The sequence below is a fragment of the Amborella trichopoda genome, chromosome 13, assembly GCF_054954075.1.
Source record: "Amborella trichopoda isolate Santa Cruz 75 chromosome 13, AtrichopodaSantaCruz75HAP2 v2.0, whole genome shotgun sequence".
NCBI lineage: Eukaryota > Viridiplantae > Streptophyta > Magnoliopsida > Amborellales > Amborellaceae > Amborella > Amborella trichopoda.
This window is the reverse complement of record NC_142348.1, coordinates 461,854-478,919: the sequence shown is the minus strand read 5'-3', so window position 1 is coordinate 478,919 and position 17,066 is coordinate 461,854. Positions and strand designations below refer to the sequence as shown.

Here is a 17,066-nt window from a genome sequence, read left to right as displayed (position 1 = left end):
CACTTACCCAGAAGCTAATACATCTACTCCTGCTTATTCTCAAGCACAGTCCAAATCAAACCAGAAGCCTAATTTTCCTCGGTCTTCATACATTGAAAGAGCCTACCTTATGGACATTACCATTGATGATCACCATACGAATATGGACCCTATCAAACTTGCTCCATTATACCTGATAAACCATTTGAATCCAACCAATGGAGTCAAAACCAGAGAATATTATAAAGTAATCCTCATGGAAACAAGATCCATATCTGTTGTCCATTACTATCAACAAAATACTAGAGTAATTGCATACTCCAAAATCCAGATTAAGAAATTAGTCTCTTATGATGAGTGGGGTTGCAATCCTGCTCAAGAAAAGAAATTACATAATCCTGATTTTTCATATAAATATTATAAGTATGCCGAATACATAGAAGCATGGCATAAAATGTTTTATTATCAAAATCCAAACAATACTCATAGTTGGTATATTCAGTTCCGATTACCTATTTTCGAACGATTCCTTAACTGGTTTAAAAATTGGTTTTTAGTTTGGGGATCAACTACTGCAATTTTACCTCCTGCTTTTCAAAAAGTGCAGGAACAATTTGTGAGATTCAATAATAGTGATAATAATACAGACAATCACCTATACTTTATTGCACTATACCAACTCCCATGGGTTATGAAATGGGAATACTCAATCTCTGTTAATAATACAGCCGACCATACCTATATTTCAAGATTGGGCAAAACCATCTCAGTTAAATGGTAGGACATCTTTAATATGGATCCCACAACCATAGTTCCCAAAAGAATACCTCCACAAAAACCCATATATAACCCAAGTCCAAGTGAACATAATATAGCCAATACTTCATTTGACTTTCCCACATATTTACGAAATATGCTCCAATCAAACCCACAAGCTTCCAAAGAAACCTTAGAACAACAAATGAAGGAAATCTTTGCAGAAGCAGGAAGAAAATCGGTTTCATCAGATGAGACCGTACAATCCTCACCATTGCACAACAATAAATACTTCCCATTAGAAGAAGCAGACCCAGAAGAAGAAGAAACAGACCCATAAGAAGAAGACCCTAATGAATTCAGCCAAAGGCCATAAAGATGATTCACAGTACCATGTCACCTCATAGATGTCACCACATATACTATACCAGGATGCTTTCCGTCCACATGTCACCTCAAGCCCCTATGCTGCCGACACATACGACAATCAAGATGCCTTCACTGTAGCTGCCGACACATACGACAAAACAGGCATTGTGCTGCCGACATAAGACGACAAATATATCATTGTTTAAAGATGCCTCTTTAAGCATCTTTCTTTTTCTTTTGTCTTTTCTTTTTTACTTTATGTCTTTTCCTTTTTCTTTAAGTCTCTTCTTCCCCCTTTTGGTCACATCAAGTCATTCCACTTCCTTTGCTTCCTCGCTAAGCAATCCCAACCTTCGCCTATAAAAGGAATGTCCCTTCCTCATTCTAAGTAGGTCTCAGAGCTTCTTCCTTCTCACACTCTGCTCTCTCTGCTCTCTTCATCTCTCTGCTCTCTGTTCTCTCATCTCTTTGCTCTCTACGCAAGACCACAACTGTTGTCCTGACCTCACAGCCAGAACCTGTCTCATGCTATCCAGGTTTTTCCTATCTTTTTGATACATCAAAACCAAGTTCTCTCTCTTATCTTCTTATCTCAGTTTCCTATCTTAGTTTTCTTTGTTTAAAAATGTGTGACTGTAACTTCCTTACACTCCCATCATACTGTCCTCACAACTGGAAGTTATTCTCCAGTTATTGTATCTGTAAGCTGTAAGTGTTTGTTTATGTTTTCACTGTAAGATTTGTTTCAGTTTGTTTATTTCAGTTAGTTGGTTTGATTATAGTTTGTAACAGTTTGTTTATGGTTGTAATCTGTGATACATATATATAAGAACTAATGATCTAAATGCAGTTTAAAATTGTCTTCAGTATTAAAATAGGTGATCACACACATACATCGTAGTTTGTTATTGACATTTCAGTTATCCCTTTTATTATAATAATCTTATTTTACCTTAATTATATTCGTATATTACAAGAATTAATCAAATATAATGGTATGCTATTTGCTTACTTGTTATAAAATAGTTGGTTCAAAATCACTGTAGATCTAGGCGCGTTTATATATATATATATAAACAATGATTTCATGATATCCTCCCACATCCATGTGTGTAGGATCCCAAATGATCACCATTAAATTTGGTATAGATATCTAGAAAAGTTATTACATGATGTGTGATTTGATTTTTCTAAATATCTGTACCAAATTTAACGGTGATCCTTTGGGGTCCTACACACGTGGGTATGAGAGGGTTTCATAAGATGATTAATATATATATATATATATATATATATATATATATATATATATATATATGATTAATTAATATATATATATATTAATTAATGTTGATATATATAGATGATTAATTAATATATATATATATATATATATATATGAAAAAGTCTTTCCAACACCTATAGGTGAAAATAAATATATATGAAAAAGTCTTTCCAATTCTTAGAGGTGAAAATAAATAATGATTTCACCTATTCTCATCACCATCCAAATTTCAACGTGCGGTCACGATTGTCTGGTAGTATTTTATTTTTAATTATTTTTTATAAATTGGACGACCTGAAATTTGAAAGGTATGTACATATTACTGAAGTGCATCTAATAAAAATATAAAAAAAAAATTATCTTTAAAAATAAATTGACCAAAATACCCCTGAAACTTTTCGGGGGTATTTTGGTCAATTATTTTCATATAAAATATATTTTTTTATAATTTTTTAAGATTCCCCTATTTTTTATGAATACACGCTTCAAATTTCAGATCATTTCGATTTGTAGAAAAAAATAAAAAATAAAATACTACAAGATAAATCGTAACCGCACGATGAACTTTGAACGATGATGGAGGTAGATGATATCGCGTTCATTTTCACTTATAGTAGTTGGGTAGTAGTTTTCTATATATATATATATATATATATATATATATAAAAAGTAGAAAGTTGTCATCTCATGGACCTTTTTTTTACTTTATATTAAAATTTATTCACTTACGATTTAATTGAATGTATTTGAATAGAAATCTTACTGGAAAATAAATCAAGTCCTTCACCCTGTCCAAGCTCAAGTGTAAATTTTTAGAAAAAATGAAAAGCGGAAAAAGCGATTGTACGCTCCCGTGTTAAGCAGAGCGAGAGAAGGAGGTCGAGCGATTGAAGTCTCGACTAGTACCTGTATTTTTACCTATACTTTCCTCACTCTTCTGAGAGAGAGAGAGAGAGAGAGAGAGGGAGAGATTGAATTACCCCATTTGTTGTTTAGTGAGAGAGAGAGAGAGAGAGAGAGAGAGATTGAATTACCCCATTTGTTGTTTAGAGAGAGATAATAATTGGAAGTGAAGGCATGGCAGGCAGGCAGAGAGCGGCTGCTGCGTTGCCCCTGCTCCTCAGAACGCTTCGCAATGCTTCTTCACCCCCACTTCCAAAGCCCTTAACCAAACCTCTTCCATCTCTCAGGTTCTCTTTCTCTCTCTCCACCCCTAAACTTTATTAATTTCATGTTTTCGCTGTCCTCTCTTCCAAATCATTTTGTGCTTAATTGCTTTCTCAATTGTTGCAGGCATGCTTTCTCTCTATACGATCAGATCAACCTTATCAATCGAGTTTCTGAAGAGCAATTGCGTTTTGAAGGGTAACCCATTTCACCTTCCATTTTCCTCCGAATTCGACCTTTGGGGTTTATTTAAATGTGCATATATATTATGTTCCTTCGTTGTGATCATTCATTTAAACCGTTATATGATTCTTATTGTCTCGTATTTGTTGTTTATTTGTGTTTTGATTTTGTATCTATTGATTTCTGCCTTATTCATTTCCCCCTTGGATGATTATTTCATTTTTTTCATTCTGATATTTTGATATGAATGCACAATGCTATTTTGGTGCTATTTGAAAAGCTATATTTGGTTGTATTTTTTATTTAAACATTTGGATTCTTATTTACACTATGGCAATAATTTAAGAGCGCTTTTCTGGAATGATGTCTTTCCTTTTCCATTTTTCTTTTGTTATATTAGAGATGCAGAGAAGCAATATAGCTTTTTTTAAAATTCATAATTTACTTTCCTACTCTTTTTTATAGGAGAAAAAAAGAAGAAGAAGATTCCACTTTTCTATGTGTTAATTGCATGGAACTTTTTTTAAGCTGTGATCTGTGTTATTTGATATTTACGGAAACATGTTCTTCCTTATTTGAGAGGTAAATGTGAATGATTAAGCAGCTCTGTAAATGGGTATGGGTTCTTCTTTTTAATAGTTAAAGAACTTATTGTGTGGCAAAGAAATGCACCATTAGAGAGGTGATGAGGAGGCATCTCGACAATGAGAGTAATTACATGCGTCGAGAAAATTACATGCGTCTGTAAATTATATATATATATATATATATATATATATATATATATATATATATATATATATATATATATATATATATATATTATTTATTTATCATTTTCTGCTTTTTCTTAATTGCCTGGTATCTCATGAAATTTATTTACTTATTGATCCTGAACTTTCCTTTGAAATGGCTAAAACTTCAAATTATTTTGCTCTCTTGGCATGCCCAGGATGGGCTTCTAAGCAAGTTGAAAACATAGGGTGAAGATTTTGTGCACTAGTTAAGGCCCTATTTTGAGTATGTTGCGTTGGATTTTATTCAATGATTCAGTGTCTGCAGATTGACTGTGCACATAAAGTGTCACATGTTCTTGATATGTTTGGACCTTGTTGTTTTATGAAATGGATGAAACTTATCATTATTATTTCTAATTTTTTGATAACTTTTATTATTCGTTTTTATGCTATAAGGGAGATCCTCAAGTGCTAAAGCTCTTATGCATCTTGTACATTAAAGATACTGGCCCCAATCCCATTCATAATCATGTTAGATGAAGGACAAATAGCTTAAGATTATATAGTGGGTTGGACTTTGGTGCTTAATCGCACTTGTCATAATGTTAGATACTGAGGATATAGTACATGTGATGAAGCATTTACTGCTGTAAAGGATTTTGAGAGGAAACAGAGGGTCTGTGCTTTACTTGCTTTGAACCTCTAATTGATCGTTGTTAGTTCATATAAAGGAATGGAATCCTGGTTACATGGGAGTGTAACAATAAAATTTTGCACCTTGTTGATTTTCATTATGTTTTTTACAAAACTTATCTTTGTTGTCTGGATATTAGCAATCGAATTGTTAATATCTGAAAGAAAATACTGTCATTCAAAAACGATTAACTTCGATGTACGCACAACATGGTTAGGTCAATAAAACAGGTGCCTTTTCAAAGTGAATGGTGCAATTGTGAATATCTACCACTTAAGAAACTATTGATCTGGCCTCTGATAATCTGATGAGAACCATTCCTGCATTAGATAAAAATGATAGAGAAATTGGTTCTTCTAAGGAGAGTTGAATTGCTTTACCTGAACTCTCGTCTCTTAGGGAAATTGATGTGGGAACAACTTCAGGTCTCCTATCTCTGGTGTTACATTGATACCCAAGATAAAGCAGATCGTGCAAACTGCTTGGATGGCAAAAGTGTCTATCAGAAAAATTAAAGATTCCATTACTCAGTCTAGATAGGATCTAGTAGAGGATTAAAAATTGCCAATACATTTGTGTCCAATATATTATAAATGGGCATGATGATTCTATAAGAACCCTGAATCACCTTTCTTTGAGGAACTCCCAAGATAACGATTATTTTTTTCTTTTACTAATTTTTAAAACTTGGGCAAAGATATCCTAACCCTTGTGTTTGGTGCAAATGAGCATGGCCAAAGTAGGCTTCTGATTCCTTGTAATGAAAACAATCTTTATGTGAAGTCATGGTTTTGTTATTAGTTGAAATGAAGTACCTTGGTAATCTATTTTACTTGGTATAAATCCAGGCTGTGCACCCAAGGGTTTTTCCTTACGTCTCTAGGCAAGTCCCCGAGACTTGAAAGCCTTTTTAACCCTGATGGAAGGTAAAGCTATGGATGTGTCATTAGAGCCTAATATATTAGTCTAGTTAGGTGATTGGCTTTCCATTCTTATGCAATATCTTCCTCTTTTTTGGCAATTTGTTACTTATACATTGCATAGTTTGTTATTGCCCTGGCAATAAGTGCTCTATTATGGAAGCTACATTGTCCTGGAGATTTGAACTTTGCTTTATGACTCCATCAGCAGTTGGGTCTCTTCTCATGCCATTGTTTCATCATTATCTATCAAAGAACATTTATTATTTTGTCGATGGTCCATTTGACCTTTACCTCCGCATAACCTTTTGACCTTTATCTAATTGTTTGTCCATGCGTGAGGGTGTTTTGGTTATTCTGCTCTCTATTTCAGTTATATATGTCTTTTACGTTGCATTATACATTTCTAGTATTCTCCTTTGTCTTCTTCTGCTATGGTCTGTTGAGGAACTTACGTAAATTGTAGTTATCATTTGAGACTGTTGAGGCTCTTCTTGCACTCTCCTCAATCTTTTCTCTCCCCAGATTTTCAGACACAGGCTTCACAATAAACGGAGTTCAGTATGAAGGCAGCGTGCTTTGTGTTGGCAGTTTGGTTTTGTCATGGAGCCCTAAAAAGTTGTCAGAGATCACTGCTGATAGGTTTGTTCATTTGTTTTTCTCTAAGTTGCTGAGTTGCTGATTGATTTTTATTTTCTTGGTTCACTTGATGTGATTTGGGTGCATTTTTTATCTTTTGGGCAACTATCCTGAAGTCCATTTTTAGTGACGGAAAAATGCTTTATGCATTGGGGGATGCATAACTACATTTGCGTCCCCCGTGGTATCACACATCCATCTTAAAGATGGATGTAGAGTGTTAGTCCCTCCAAAAAAGACAAAAAAACAGCCTAAAATTTTTCTCTAGAAAATTATTTTTAAATTTTTTAAGTTTATTTATTTTTACATAATATTGATCTCTATGTTAGAGATTCTATGTACGTGAATGATTAAAGTCCAAAACCCATCTCAAAAATGGATCAGGAAGAGGGGATGCATATCTACATACGAGTCCTAGGACTCATAAAACCGTGTCCTGTAGTGACATAGGGAGTATGTGTATATAATTACATAATATGTTTCGTTGCTCTCTCTCTTTATCTCTCTCTTTCTCTCTCTCTCAAAAATGCCAATGGAAAAAATATATCACATCATGCTTCTTTAAATTCAAGAGCATTGACCTTGTTGCTTCACTGTAAGAGTGGCATGTTTTCAGTAGTTTCTCCATTGGGGAAATTTTTCCATACATTGCAGTTTTTAATAAAGTTCTCTGAGTTCCTTTTTGATATATGTATAAACTTTTAACAGTGTTTTGCTTCATTTGCCAGTCTATCGGTCCTTCAACTGTTGCGGCCTGCACCAGGTGATCAGTCTTCTTGAATTCTTATTTGTGCAAAACCAGTGGTGTCTTGGAAAACTTAGTATGTTGACTATTTGTAACATCACGGATTACCGCAGCATCTACATTGCTGAATTTGAATACTTTTAGTTTAGCATCTTCTTATTCTGATTGGATGATGAGACTTTCATTCCTAAACTCCATTTTTTCACACCAGATTCATGAGCCTGCCATTTTGTTCCTTTCCTATTATTTCCACATTGTCAAAGATCCATGTGTTCACTTTCATTGGAATGAGATTTTCATACTCTTCACTTGGATTAGAAATTCACCCTTCCCATTCTGAAATTTTTAAATTGTCCCCTGCTGATCTACATAGATATACTTTGTACACATGCACATACATGTAGCACACAGTTAAATGTGTAGTGAAATAACTAGATAGCTAGATAGACGAAAAGTGTTTGTGTGTTTTTATGGGTGTCCTTAAGAGAGAGAGAGTCGAGCGCTTGATGAAGATACACAGTATTGATCTTCTGCTGAAATTATGGAATGTTTTCTTAGAATGTAGAAACAAGTGATTATATACTATTGCTGTTATCAGAGATTTTTGTTCTTGGATGTGGGAGGTTCACTGTGCCTATTGATCCGGAGCTCATGCGCTTCATTCGGTCAAATGGCATGAAGTTAGAAGCAATAGACTCGGTACTCACTCTCTCTATACATTTTTTTATATAAAGAAAGTAGTGCCTTTGTTTTTTGGTGAGTGGGCTACTTTGTAAAATGATCTCATTTCTACTTTCCACGGTTTTCTGTGATAGAGAAATGCTGCATCCACTTTCAATATTTTGAATGAGGAAGGGAGAATGGTGGCTGCTGCACTACTTCCTTATCGAGTTCAAGAATGAAAACATCCCCTTGGATATCCATTCTCTTACCTGAATTCCTTCATAGTAGGGCCATTTAAACAAAGAAAATCCAATGGAGTTGTATCCATTACAGATCAGTGTTTAAGGAAACATGCTTTCTATGTATTTTGCCTCTGCGAATGTTCACGAAGGAGAGTGGGAGATTCCAAATGGGAGCACTTCTTGGGACTTAAATGACCCTGCAAGGGACAATAATAAGAAGAGAACGAAGAAGAGTTCTTCTTTTGTTTTGGTTTATTTATTTATTTATTTTATTTATTTTTGGGGGGCGGGGGGGGGGGGGGGGGGAGGGGAAGGAAAGGAAGGGAAGGGAAGGGGACAGAAAAATCCTGATTTATTGTTGAAATTTCAAAACAGTCCATTATATTTCAAATTCTACTATCAAGTCCCACTTTTTAAGAGAATAAGTGTTTTTTAATTAGGATTGTCTAATTATTTGCACATGGAGGTCACAATTTTCTCCCACTTTTAAATTTCCCTGAATCTTCTCAACCTGGTTAAGACTACAGTAGGTCACTAGCAGACGTTGCGAACCAATGTTCGACACGAAAGAGAGACAGAGCACACAGGTGTAGTTTATGCAAGGCTCTAATCTCATATCCTGCTAGAAGATGCAATTTTAGTGGCATAAATTTTCAAATAAAGCATGAAAATTTATTTTTAACCCTAATAGTGAAATTTTAAGTTCCAAAAATACCGTAGATTAGCAGATCTATAAATCCAAAAAAACCTGGAAATTATCAGTCCAGACAATGTATGACAAAATACACTACTTTTTGATACTTGAAATTCTTTTTTTTTTTGGATCCATATATATTGATGTCCAGATTATCAATCCAGATTATCAATTGGAGGGCTTTCTAAAGTCAAATCTACCACTTTGATGGTTTTTGACATTCACAGTCTACTTATGAGAAATTTACGTGCATATTCTTCAAAGTTTACCAATTTTTTTTCCATTATTACATCTGTACCCTTTTTCTATAATTTTTTTAATATTACCAAATTGCATGTCTTTGGTATCTCAAGATCCGAAAATAAATATTTTAGGAATTACGTTAGATTTTTTAAAATTTGCATGTTGAAAATCTGAAATTAGTGTCTCCAAAATTTGTAAAATTTAGGCCTTATTTTTGGTTTTTAAATATACAAAATTCAGTACGCTGATATTTGAACAATATCTTAGGTTTTCAACATCCAAAACTGTTGGAATGTTCAGATTTTGATATCTTCTCATTGGTCTCGAGGCACAGCTGTTGCCTAGTGACCAAAAAAAAAATTCTGGACTTTCAACCTTTGAAATTTTTTTAATTTTGGGAATCCGAAGTTATGCATGTTGAAAAAAACATAGTTAAGTTCCCATCTAATACCCAAACTTTTAGTTTTGGAACAAATAAAGGAAATTGAGAAGCTTAGGTATGTAGTTCAAGGAAAAAGTTTATATAAGGTTGCAATCTTGTACTATTAAAGTAAAGTGCATATCACAAATTCACTACGTTGTACTGTTAAAGTAAGGTGCATATCACAAATTCACTAAAACATAGTGTTCCAACATTGGATATCCCTCCAATTGATCATCTCCACCTCGAGATGTGAGGATGGAAAAAAAAAACATTTCAAGCCCTTAAAATTGTTCTTCATGTAACAAGCTATTTAGATCGTCTTTTTTTAAGATTTCTAAATATTTTTAGATATACATTATTTATATAAGTTTTGAAATTTTAAATCTTATAACTAGAGATAAGGATAGATTTTCAATTGTCCATATAATTTTTTATATCGGAACTATATCTTCAAGGAGGTGCGCTCATTTTTATATTAGAACGAGGTTGCTTGAGCTCACACATACAACATTATAATCATCATAGCCTTTACCGACCTCATTAGTCCATAGATTACATAAGGGATGAAGTTTCTATGGGGCCTAGGCTTTATGAAAATAACACATCAATTCCTCATTTGAAAAACACTTTTGACAACAAAAATCTTCATGATAGATCTATATCAATTTTCAACATCAATAATAAATTTTGAAACTCAAAAAATGAAAGAGATCTTACAAATATATGAACATTTTATTTTAATAAGAGTAAATTGGATCGTCTAAATTATTTTTTATAATATACATGAGTTTTTAGAGCTTAATTTTTTTATTTTTTATTTTACAACTAATATTTGTTAAAGCTGAGATGACCAATAAAGAGGTTTTCCATAATCGTAATTTTTTATGTTTTTCATGAGTTATGAGATGAGGCCCAAACCATTTTCCATTATATAATTTAAGATGAAATCCTTAATGACGTTAGGAGGATTGCATATGCATTACTCAAAACTTTTCCATTTATTTAGCCGGTGTTATTATTCAGGGAGACAGAGAAGAGAGAGAGAGAGGGGGGGAAACAACAGCGTGATGAAGATGGAGTTTTGAGATATGGTGAGATTAGAGAGAGAAAGAGTGTTTAGTGTGGTGAATTGGGGGGATGGCATCGCGTAGAGGAGGAGGAGGAGAGAGAGAGGGAAGCGTGAAGAGTAGGGTGGGGGATGGGATATCGCAGGCAGTTCAATCCACCTCTAATCTCCTCCGATTAATGCAGGAAACCTCTCCCACTCACGTAATCTCTCTCTCTCTCTCTCTCTCTCTCTCTCCACTGATCTCTCTCTGTCTTCCTCTTTCTCCTCTCTCTTTCAGTTTTTATATATTTGGAATTGACGATGATATCTCTTTGCTAGTTACAGTGAAGAATTAGGGGCTATTGTTAGATTCAACATCTATGTTTGATCACAATTCTTGGTTTCATTTTAAAAATTTATTGTCAAATATAATATAAAAAATGAAAGTAGTTGTGATACAAACTAGTTACCTTAGGGTAGTGTTCCTCGATTTCGAATTGGAGCGTTTTGGAAAAAAAAAGGTTTTTAAATTGAAGGATGACATTAAAGAAAAGGACTTTGAGTTGTTACTTGTACGAATGGTTCTGAATTGGAGCGGAATTATGAAGATATGGAAGATAGACGGGTCGAAGAAGATTTTAGTTTTTCTATTGGGTGGTTTGAAACTGTGTAAATATCTCATGTTTTCTTTGATTATGGATATTTAGGGAGAAACATGCTAACTAAGTTCTACTTTTTTGAAGGTAATGGTAAGGTATGGATGGTGACGTTTTGGAAAATGGGGAATTGAAGGTTCCAAAACCAATCCAGATATAAAATTATTGCTCATCTATATTACATAGACCCATGGTTTTAAAACTCACACGAGTCGACTTGGACTCAGCCGAGTTACTTGGACTCAGCTACTTGTATTCCTAGGCACAACCATGGTTATGAAAAAAAAATCATAAAACAATGAAGTTTTTACTAAATCAATGTATAAATATTTTATGCATAATTTTGATATTTTTATGATGATTGATGAATTTTTCTTTATCATATGCTTAGTTTTGTATTTTCGCCTTTTTTGTGAATATTCTGAATTGTTTCCAGCTGTAAATCAATTTTTTTCATATTTAATCTTTCGTATGTTTGTTCCATCTTTTTTGGACTTTAGTGTAGTTTATTTCTTACTTTTTTTTATTTCTTTATTTTTATTTTTTAGTCCTATTTTGGGCTTGTACACTACTTGCACAATCTACTCGGACGCTCCCCAAATCACTTGGCTCGGGTAGGGTCCAAGTTCTGGGCCTGAGCTGAGTAATTGAACATTGATATATATATATATATATATGCATTTGACATGGATACGATCTAAGAAACACCAATCTTAGAAATGGCGTATCAAACACTATTCTGTACATTTGAAAAGGGGGGGAGCAGAGCTTTTAAGTGACATTGAGTACCTTTATAGTGAGATTTTAAGAACTAAGGTTAATAACAAGTGTCTATGTTTCTAAGGTGTGGCTCCAATAGACGATAAAATGAGAGAAAATAGACTTAGATGGGCTGGCCATGTGCAGTGCAAATCCAGTACAACACTTGTTAGGAGTTGCGAGTTAGTTCAAGTGGAAGGTTCAAAAGAGCAAGGTGTAGGCCCAAAATGACATGGTTGGAAGTAGTGAGAAAAGATATAAGGACTTATGGTCTCATGAGGGTAAGATCATTAATAGAATAGACTGGCGGACAAAGATTCCTATCTCTGACCCCAAATAGTTGGAAAAAGGCTCTGATAACGACGATGATAATGATGATGTTTCTAAGGTTTCAAACATAGGTGTCGCATCCTTGGTGTATAGCCATGTGCAAAAAGTCATGGACACGACACATGTGTCCATGTTACCACATTTGCAGACATATGACAAAGAGAAGTGTTCATGCAGTTTTGGTCCATGTTGGCCAAATGTGTAATGTTCCAATTAAGAAGTGTCGCTCAAAGACGTATGTTCTCCTGAAACAGAGTGTCTGCCCGTTAAATTGTATTAATTTTGGTGACTCCTCCTTTGAAGCTTCGGATGTACTCAAATTGTAGGCATTATACTCGAATTGTAGGAATTAATGTTGGCACCTCCTCAGAAGGCTTGTGCACTTTGTTATAGGTGTTGATACCTACAACAAACATCTCGACACTTCAAATGTTGAGACTGGCAATAGAGACATGTTTTGTTCCCAAGTATTTTAACATTTCTAAAATTTTTTGCTTAGTTTATCTACATTGGATCTAAAAGAAGATATTTAAATTCTTCAGGATTTGGTATAGGGTCTGCATTGTCTAATTTCACTGTTGCTGCTCATATCAGTTATACCCTTCACAAATGGAAGGGTACTTGTTGCATTCTGTTAAGCATCTAGATGAATGTGCAAGATCAACCACAAGAGTGATCTGGTTTGATAGTGAGACTGGGATCTGTTTGATGTTCAAAATACTTTTAGTTTGCTTAATGCCAATAGATGTTAATGTGATGGAGGTGAGAGTAGTTTTGTGCCATCAGATATCTCGTGTTTGCTTTTGCATCTACTGACTTTCCTTGGTTGTGTTTTCCATCTTCTGTTCTTCCCATCTTACTTTCTACCTCCCTGATTCAGATCACAGTATGGTTCCATTCTAAACTAGAAGCATGCCTTTTAGCTCCTTTCTACTTTGAAATGATATTGGAGTGAAGTATTGGATCATCATGCCTTTTTCATAGCTTTACAGCCATAATGCAATTGTCTTACCCTTTCTGCCCAAGCGTTTGACGTGTTGGCTGTTTTCCTTGGTTCCCTGCCTCTTGTTTCATGTGGAACTCTGGTTTTTCTTCACCTCTTGCAAATGTTCATCATATTTGTTTCAATTATCTGCTTATTTGCAGGCCCGGCTGATGAAACTCCCTAAGAACCTTCTCACAAAGGCTTCCACTATTAGAAACACTGGGCAAGTATGTGTTCTTTGGGGCTTCTCAGGTTCACCATTGAAAACGATTCGGATCTCAAAGTTACTCTGCCATTATCTGACCATGTGTCTTCTGTAATTGTTTGGACTTTGGACTAGGTTTTGGAGAAAATGCCTCTAGTTATTTCATCCTTGGATGCAAATCTAGACAATGGGTTGCAGAGGTTGGTCTTTCTAGTTCTCTTTCTGGTCTCAAGAATACCTTTGTTTCTTAAAATTTATCAAAGTTGCAAGAGACCCCTCTGCTATTTGTGCATAAAGGGTTAAGTCATGGGGTTTGTTATTTGCTTGTTTATTAAGTTGAATGTTCAGGATTTGTTCTTAATCGAAAACTCTTTGGCCCATAATAAAGTTTATGCTATAGCAAACACACATTTATGTGTGTGCATGCATGTGTAGATGCTCCTAGCTATTTACATTTAGTTGTGTTCCTATAACTAGTTTATAATTTTAATTGATGTGTGCATGTCTTTATGATGTATGCCTCTATGTGTGTGTCATGTCCAGTTGCCCTAGAGGTAATTGGGTCATTTTCATGTAAGCATGGTTAATTTCTCTTGCAGTGTTCATCATCTCCAAACCGTAATCCAGTTACTCGAAAAAATTGAAAGTATTCATACGAATTCTATTCCTCCCAACCTCATCAAGGCAGAGAGGTATGGTCTTAGTTCAGATGGTGGTATTCTTTTATCAGATGGTGGTATTCTTTTATTATGTTTTGGGATGGTATACTGTAAGACCATTTACCTTTGGTACAAGAAATTCTAGCCATCAAATGAAAAATATGGTGGCCGAGTGTGTGTCATTTATCCATGGTGCAGTCAATGGCATATGCACGTGCATGATTTCACATCTGAAACGGTCATACAGTATACTTTTCTTGGGTTTTTATTGATTATAATTACCAGCTGGTTATGAATTTCCAACTACCGAGGTTGTTTATGGTCCTGGCCACATCCGACAAGGCTGATATGGCTTCCGAAAAATCTGAGCTTTCCATTCACCCTTAAACTGTATTATAACATTGTATGTTCCAAAGAATGAGGATGCATTCTCACTCATGCTACTCTTTTTACAGGACCCAAAATCTAACTGATTGATTGGAGAGGCAATTATGAGAAACGAGTTCTTCCTCTCGTGAAGGGTTTGATTTAGTAAGAACATATTCACTCCCTATGATAATTGATGTGAAATAGGAGAACTTTATTCTTAAAGCATAAACTTATCTAACTTCATATGAGTTATCGTGTATAATTTGCATGGGGGTTTATGAATTTTGGATACAATTAATGCATGGAAAACTGACGACTTACCTGTCATTGTTGCCTTGCTTGCAGAGAGTTACACATTAGATGTAATGTACCTTTGGATGAGATATACTCATGTATGTTTCTTTGCTTCTTATGTCCCCCTTGAATCTCTATATATAATTGAATTATTGATAATTTGATGTGTGAATACTCCCACTTCTTTTGAAACATGTTGCACTAATAATTTTAGATATCGTATACTATCCTATAATTTATCTTTGGTACAAAAAAGTTGCTTTAATGTATAAACGGAGTGGTCTCTTTTGATTTCTGCACTTGCATCCTCATTGCAGAACCATAGCAACATCCCCTTCAGGAGAGAGATATACAAATGGATTTTTTGTAATGGGACTTGTATCTTTTGTACACAAAAGTCGTACGCACGTAAAATTTGGATGACTGAGGTGCGTCGTTTCACTGCACAACGTTTGAGAGACATTTGCTTATGCTTGAGTTACAGTACGTGATAAATCCTCATCCCACCGATTTCACATCTAATCGTTAACGGTGGTTGTCATAATTTTGTACCAAGTATTGATATATACGTACCTTCATATATATATATATATATATATATATATATATATATATATATATATATATATATAAATCCATTATTCACAACTCTCTTTATCTTGAATTTTTGTAATTTGAAGGGTTATATATATATGAAGATGTTAGGGTGAGCTCACTAGCTCACAGGAAAAAATGAGCTCAACAGCCCTGATTGAATCTGGGTCGATCTGACGATCATGGATGTTCGGCAGTGTTTGAATTTTAATTTTTTTCTATAAATCTAAATAACTCGAAATTTGGAATGTGTATACATAAAAAATAAGTGAATTTTTGAAAAATATCAAAAAAATATTTTACATGAAATAAATAGACCAAAATACCTCCGAAAAGTTTCGGGGTATTTTGGTCCATTTATTTTTTGCGAATTATTATTCTTAGGTGCGGCTTAATGAGAATAATACACGTTTAAAATTTCAAGTGCTTTAGATTTGTAGAAAAAAAATTAAAATTAAAATACTATCGAATATTTGTGATCTGGCTCATTTTTTCATGTGAGCTAATGGGTTTACCCAAGCTTTTTTTCCTATATATATATATATATATATATATATAGGATAATCTAAACTTCACAACCGAGAGAGTTGTGAAGGGTAGATTTATTAATTTTGTAGTCTATTTTTTAAAAAAGGTTACTTTTGTGAAGCAATTTTGTAAATATTATTACAAGACAAAGGGTATTTATGTAATCTCTATAAGGGATAAAGTTGAAATTTTAACTAGAAGACAAGAGCACTTTACAAATAAAATTCAATGACACTAACTTCCAAAATGGCATTGTATTTTTGTGAAAATTTTAAATTTGTCTTTGTTTAATAGTAAAATTATTTATTTAAATAATTTTTTAATAAAAAAATAATGATTGTTTTGATAAATACATCCATCACAACTCTTATTAATTTAAACTTTGTATTTTGAGAGTTTGTTAACTGTAGACAAATATATATATATATATATATATATATATATATATATATATATATATATATATATATATATATAAACTTGTTACAAGATGCACTAGTTTATGGACTTAGAATTCGATTTTTTTCTTTATATCCATTCATCTTAATGTCAAGATGATTACTTGGAGGTTCTCCAAAGCCGAAACACTCTCGTATGTAGGATTTTTGAGGTGCACTTTACTTTAACAGTGTAAGGTGGCAACCTAATATAAAACTTTTCCTTAGAATAAAATATTTTTTTGTCACTATGATAATAGCAAAGTTGTATTTCCTATAATTCTTTAATTTTTAAAGATATATCGTAGTTCCATTTTTAACTAAAATTTTCAAATCTTAAAGAATGTGTTATGTTTATTAAAAAGGAAAAGTTTTATACTTCCCCTACAGCATAGAAGTTCTATTATCTTTTTACTATCCAGCTGTCCAATTTTGATCAAGAGAGCCATTTGGTTTTAGATA

General features: G+C 33.7%; 1 protein-coding gene across 7 annotated transcripts; it reads left to right on the top strand.

Annotated features, from left to right (window-relative positions):
* Positions 1-3,279: 3,279 nt before the first annotated feature.
* LOC18437405 (tobamovirus multiplication protein 2B) lies at positions 3,280-15,562 on the top strand. Of its 7 annotated transcripts, XR_016047828.1 has the most exons (10): positions 3,280-3,579; positions 3,683-3,754; positions 6,616-6,732; positions 7,458-7,492; positions 8,073-8,173; positions 13,680-13,745; positions 13,859-13,923; positions 14,323-14,415; positions 14,838-14,913; positions 15,097-15,562. XR_016047828.1 is itself a non-coding variant. In XM_088856061.1 (9 exons), exons 1-9 carry the CDS (start codon positions 3,467-3,469, stop codon positions 14,857-14,859), a joined length of 684 nt encoding a protein of 227 aa, XP_088712187.1. In that variant the 5' UTR covers positions 3,280-3,466; the 3' UTR covers positions 14,860-15,078. The 7 variants fall into 7 exon arrangements, 4 of the variants coding, with proteins under 4 accessions (XP_088712187.1, XP_088712189.1, XP_088712188.1 ...); XM_088856061.1 differs by lacking the exon at positions 15,097-15,562 and having other exon boundaries at positions 14,838-15,078; XM_088856063.1 differs by lacking the exon at positions 15,097-15,562 and having other exon boundaries at positions 8,033-8,173; positions 14,838-15,078.
* Positions 15,563-17,066: the final 1,504 nt, after the last annotated feature.